The sequence below is a fragment of the Balaenoptera musculus genome, chromosome 1 (genome assembly GCF_009873245.2).
Source record: "Balaenoptera musculus isolate JJ_BM4_2016_0621 chromosome 1, mBalMus1.pri.v3, whole genome shotgun sequence".
NCBI lineage: Eukaryota > Metazoa > Chordata > Mammalia > Artiodactyla > Balaenopteridae > Balaenoptera > Balaenoptera musculus.
The window spans coordinates 62536958-62542957 of NC_045785.1; the positions used below are offsets into that span (position 1 = coordinate 62536958).

Below are 6000 nucleotides of genomic sequence, written 5' to 3' on the forward strand. Positions count from 1 at the left end.
TACAGAAGCCCAAGAGCCGTTTATCCAGTGGGAGATGGAGACACTGCTGAACACTGCCTAAAGCAATGAAGGTGGGGAGAAACACCTTGGCCTCTCACTCATCATATCCTCCCTTCTCCTAAAACTACCTTCCATGGGACAACCACAGCCTGAAGACAGCTGACGTGGACAACTGAGAAATGCAGCCTGGGGATTAGCTTCATCATCTATCTCCAATAGCACAGCATAGGAGAAGGACGAAGGTTGGATCTCGTTAATCAGGCCCAGAACTGTCACATACAGGATGTGAATATTTCTCCAAACATTCCAAAAGTCCGGTATTTCAGAATTAACTTATCTCATGGAGCTATTTAATTGTAAATCCAATCTATTTAAAATAAGTAGTTCATTAACATGCTTGTGCTCAAAGACATACAACCACATGGGCTTATCGGATCTTCTAAACTAAAAAAATTGGACAAAAATAAATTTATCTAGAAAATTTAAAAATACTACGTTGTTCTTTAATATAATGAATGATTGTGTATTAATGTATCAAGTAATGTGTCATGCTAATAGAACAGCTCTGCAAATCACTACAGGTAACACTGTAGCATTTTATTCCATATTTTGGAGTGCATTTTTCCAAAATGACTCAGCATGAACATCTATTACCACTTCTCCTTTAAAGAAGGAAAAAAAAAAACTCAGCATTTTAAAAATATTTGTTCAATGACACTATTTAATAAGCATGTAGGTTTTTAAATAGTGCCTTAATGTTCTAAACTGAAAATGCCTATATAGTTGAACAGTACATTTGGAATATGGGATGCATCAATGTGTAGGGATGACTTAACAGATGAGTTTGAAGAGACTCACTGAAGAGACTCTTCAATGATATTCCAAAAGTACAGTATAATCGACTCTATTGCTATTGGTAATTCTGCATTCTCATACATAAATCATTTACCTTCTTGTATCCAATAGCATGCATTTTAAACCAAAACTGATTAACGTAACCAAAAGGCAAATGTATTGGACAAATAGGCTGAGAAGTAATAAATGCTTGTCATATCCATTTATAAATCTACTTGTAAAAGTTTTGTGACTTCCAATGGAAATATCTTCTGCATAAATGTGCTCTGTGCTCTATGCTTGAAGCAAAAGTCTTCTGCCCTATTACAATATCATTATTAGGATCTCATATAACTTCCATTCAAATCTATTGCATTAAAATGACAAAGTTGTGTTCAACTTTGCTAAAGAAGATATCACATTCAAGAAAAGAATCTTCCTTCCTTCCTTTGATTAAAGCATGACAAGCAGAGAATAGGATATTCTGAATTCATATCAGGATGGCAGCTTAAAATGTACAAAATTCATAGATGAGTTGAAGTAGAAACAGCTGAAAGAACTAGCTTAAAAATGACATGTCTTTTTAAAAACTGGGATGATATAAATGAGGTTATTCCTTGTATTATCTCCAAAGAACATTAAACGTTTTTGGACATGTTAACATAACTGTATTTGTTAATAAGGTAAGAATAAAGTGACTGATTCACATTAAAGTATCTGCAAAACTACAAAAAAAAAAAAGTCATCTGAAATTAATGTATTGAGCCAAAGCAAATTATGTTCCCTTTGATTTTCTAGGTCTAGAAACACTGGGTCCTGAAGCATGACCAATGTGGTTCTAGCATCTCCTGTTCTTTGCTATGTCATCTCATGAAGCATTAACTCAGATCTTCCATGTACTTTAAAATGCAATTTGAAGACTAGAGAAAAAGTTAATTTCTCCATACACAAATTAGCAAGTTCTGTTAAGCATAAAATAGCAATAAGTATTATATGTGGTAGCAATCTAATATCTAGTATCTCATAAGTTAATGAAAATATTAATTTGTATTGGTAGCAAATTACAATGTACTCTAGACATCCATGCATTCATTTAAAGTTTAGGTAAGGGAAGTACCAAAGTTACTGTATTGAATAGATGCATCATTAAATACTTTATCAAGAATGTCCAAATACCTCAAGTGAATCCTTCAGAGATTTATCAGTGAATATCATTATTAGAAATAATGGACATTTTGACATTTAATATATTGCTTCACTAACCTTAAGAGGCAAAGTTAAAATGATAAGAATGTTGAAATAATTAAATGGAACTTCATTATAAGTCCTCTATTTAAGCCAAATAGAGAAGGTGATTTACAAAATGATAGATACAGTTAGTGGATCACAGAATGAATTCCCTTTTGTATGATAACACCACTTAAGGGAAGTTTTGCTTTTCTTGATTCTTTTCTCTAAAACAGACAATCTGGCATTTAGGAGATAAAAATGTATGATTTGACCTTTAAACTTCTGTTTCATTAACGTAACCACAAGCAACAGAGTCACTGACTGACACGTTTGCACTTTCAGGCCTTTAGCACTTAGTTATTTGATAACTTTTATGCCACTATTTGCCTTTTATTAGAGATACTTTGAGGAATGTGTTACATTAAAAATAAAGTATATTGTGTAAAGCTTAATAAATGATCTCATGTAATTCAGTAAAGTGTTCTCTTGAGTACTAGATTTCTGTGCTTTGACGTGAGGGTGTGTATGTATGAGGGAAGATTTTGTTTTGTTTGTTTTGTTTTCTAATGAATTAGATAATTAGATCAAATACAATTCCAAGTATCCAAAGTGAAAACGTAAACTATAACTCTGTGTCATTACTTTTGATGAAAAGTATGTCACCTGACTTACACTCAATTAGTCCTTAAGCTCTTCTGTACTGGTCTATGAACAGAGCAAATACCAGTTGCAGATGAGTCAAGAAAAATAACTGACACAATTTAACATTTTTTTTAAGAGAAAGAGGATTTCTTATAAATATACATGTTAAAAGTGTTTAAAACCTGTGGGCAACGTAAAAAGATAAAAAGTAGGATACTCCCTGGAGAATTCTAGAATTACTGTAAGCAAATTACTCTGAGTAAAAAGTAATGCAGATTGGATTTGTTTCATATGACAAAAAAAAGATTCTGTTTATTTTAAAAAACATTGTAATTGGTTAGAAACATTATTCAGAAGAGACAGAGGTTGTATTCTCTTTTAAAAGTTTAAAAGTCAAAAGTTCCCTAAACTAAGATATGACAAAACTCAGGATATGGCATATAAATGGATGAGGTACAGTGCACACAAGTAAACAAGGACTGCACCAAACCAACAAACCAGGAAGGATACTGGTGTCACTAGTTAGAGAAGCTTCACTGTTGTAAGCAATGAGTGAACTAAACATAGGTCTCCTAGAGGCAGAACATGGGTTCAGTTATTTTAATTAACCATAGCGTTTATTAGATTGTTCATTAGAAACAAAACACCTAAGATATACCATTAAAAGACAAGCAGTCTATCAAATCCTTTAGATTGAAAGTGTTAATGCTCATTACAAATAGGCAATATGCTGCTACATATAGATTGCAACTCCAACGATAAGTGTTTGCAACCTCTAACGATAGCACTTCAACCTTACTGTTGTTTAAACTTCCAAAACAAACTTAATATAAAGAACATAAACAAGGGTTTAATTTATATCCTGTGTGTGACCAAAAGTTCATCTCTTTTACCAACAATGAAAGGTATTTTACTAAGTTATAACAAATCATTTGTTACTTTTGTATACATCCAGTGGCATTTTGCGTTTACAGTAGACATAGCATATATTATAAAAGCATGTTATTAATGTATACTAGAAACTACAATAGTATTCCAGATGAATTTGGACTCATAAGCATGTTTTAGAAGGTGTAAATCATTTACCACACCCAGATCCCAGATCATTAAATTTAAAATATATTGCATGACTCAAATAAAACATATCCCACTCTGTTTCACCTTAGACATGCCACGTATACTGATTTTGTGCAATCTGCACTTACAAGCCAACTACCACCCAGTGGAGAGAAAGAAGATCCTTCAGGGAGATTTGAGATATATGTCAGGTGGAGGTGTCATGGGGTGAAGGGAGGGCGATGGGAAATGAAGGAATAAGGGCATTTAGCCTTGTTTAGATCTAAGCACTGCTGATTATCAATTTATATTTTCACAGCAGAAAAAATGTTTCTAGAAGCTTATCTGCAGTGTTGTTTAGAGATAAAATTAGTCTACGGATGTTCATTAATGACAAAACATTTCGATGCTCAAGCTTGGGGAAAAGAAGGGAAGAAGGGAGAGTGAGAAAAAGCAAAACTTAAAATGGGAAAAGGGAGGAAAAGGGAAAGATGAGGGGATAGAGAGAGGAAAGAGAGAGACTGTGTGTACACGTGTGTGAGTGACAATGTGTGGAACAGTGAAGGAGCGTGTGCCTTTTAGACAGTAGAAGAGAATCTGAATGTGAAAGTGGTTGTTAGGGAGAGTATGGAAGTGCCAGCATGTGTGATAATGTGAAACAGAGTATGTGAGGGAGTGTGGTTAAGAAAGAGAGATTTGTGAGGGTGAGAAAATGGTACTGGAAGGGGTTAGAGGGAACATACGTGTATCTGACAGGGATGGGAACTGATATGGGGAAAGAGATGGGAAATGTGAGTCAAAAAGAGAGAGAGAGAGAGAGAGAGAGAGATCACAGAACAGGGATATTAATGAAGAAAAAAAATGGGGAATGGAGAAAGGTAAAGAGTGGAGGAAAGTGGGTTAAAGAAGAGGTGAGAAATTAGAGTGGTGGAGATAAAAAAGAAAATATGAGGAGAAAAAAGGGAGGAAAAATAGAAAGTAGAAAAGGAATGAAAAGAGGCAAAGGAAGAAGGGGGGAAATGGAAAAAAGAAAAGAAAACGAAGGGAGAAAGCAGTAAGAGGAAAGAAAGAAAACTGAAAAGGGAGAAATTGAGCCTAAGTGTCCAAGTGAGAGGGAAAATACATAGGAGCAGGGAGCCAGCCATCAGTTTGAAAAAGTCGCTTAGGCTACAGTAAAATAGAAACAAACCTGATAAACTTGTCAGACTCTCCAAGAGTACCCCATGACAATAAAACAGAGACCTTGCGAATTTAGTTTCCCAGTGGCACCTGCCCCTCTTAAACCTCACACTTCACTCATCCCCGGGCTACCTGGCGTTCTGGCAAAGTGCTTTAGCATCACCAGTCCGGCTTGCTACCTGCCCCGGGGTAAAGGGGCCATGGCTCCAGGCAGAATCAGCAACTGAATTTCCTGAAACGTAGTCTTTTGATAGTGATCACCACCAGCATCATTACTTGGTTTAAAAAGAAGGCAAGAAAGGTGGAAAGAGAGACAGAAAGACAGACTGAGACAAGTACGAAAAAGCACGACGTTCTTCCTACCTAAGCACCGCCGTGTCCCCTTTTCTGACCATCATGTTGTCCACAGCAGCCCAGGGGAAGTCCACACTCTGTCCAGCCGGGAGGCAGGAGGGTAGCAGGCAGCACAGGCTGAGGAGCACCGCCGCCAGCCACTGGTTCGAGCAACAAGCACCCTGCACCAACAGCATCATGTCCATCCCTGCTAGGGCTGCTCACTCTCCAGCAGCTTTCAGCTCGCACTCCCCCACCCCCTGGTGCTGGCTAGTCTTCCCGGGAACCAGGCAGCGCGCCACAGGATTTTTTTTTTCTTTCTATTTTTTTTTTTTTTAATTTGGTGGATGGGTGGGTTTCTTTTCTTTCTTCCCCCCCACCCCCCTCTAGTTGTTGGGTGTTGTTTCTCTCTTTTTTGCCTCCCCTCCTCCTCCTCTTCGCTTTCCCTCCCTCCCTCCCCTCCCACCCCCTAGCACCACACTACACCTCCTCTCGGTTGCTTTTGGCCGAGTCCGGAGTGTGGCTAATTCTCGGACGGCTCGCGCACTATCTAGCGAGAAGGCGAGCGCGCTGGCGAGTGAGGGAGGAGGAGCGGCGGCGGCGGAGGCTGGGCGAGCGGCGGCGGCAGCGGCGGCGGCTGTAATCGCGGCAGCACCCTCAGCAGAAGCAGCGCGGGGCGCAGCGGCGGCCGGCGGCCCCGGGCTCGCGCGCGTTGCCAAGCGGCCG

General features: G+C 38.4%; 1 protein-coding gene across 1 annotated transcript in view; it reads right to left on the bottom strand.

Annotated features, from left to right (window-relative positions):
• Nucleotides 1-5698, bottom strand: part of NEGR1 (neuronal growth regulator 1) — a 901553-nt gene extending 895855 nt beyond the window's left edge. The window contains exon 1 of the mRNA XM_036834093.1: nt 5305-5698. Coding sequence (XP_036689988.1) covers nt 5305-5480 — 176 coding nt within the window. The 5' untranslated portion in view covers nt 5481-5698. The remainder of the gene's footprint in view (nt 1-5304) is intronic.
• Nucleotides 5699-6000: the final 302 nt, after the last annotated feature.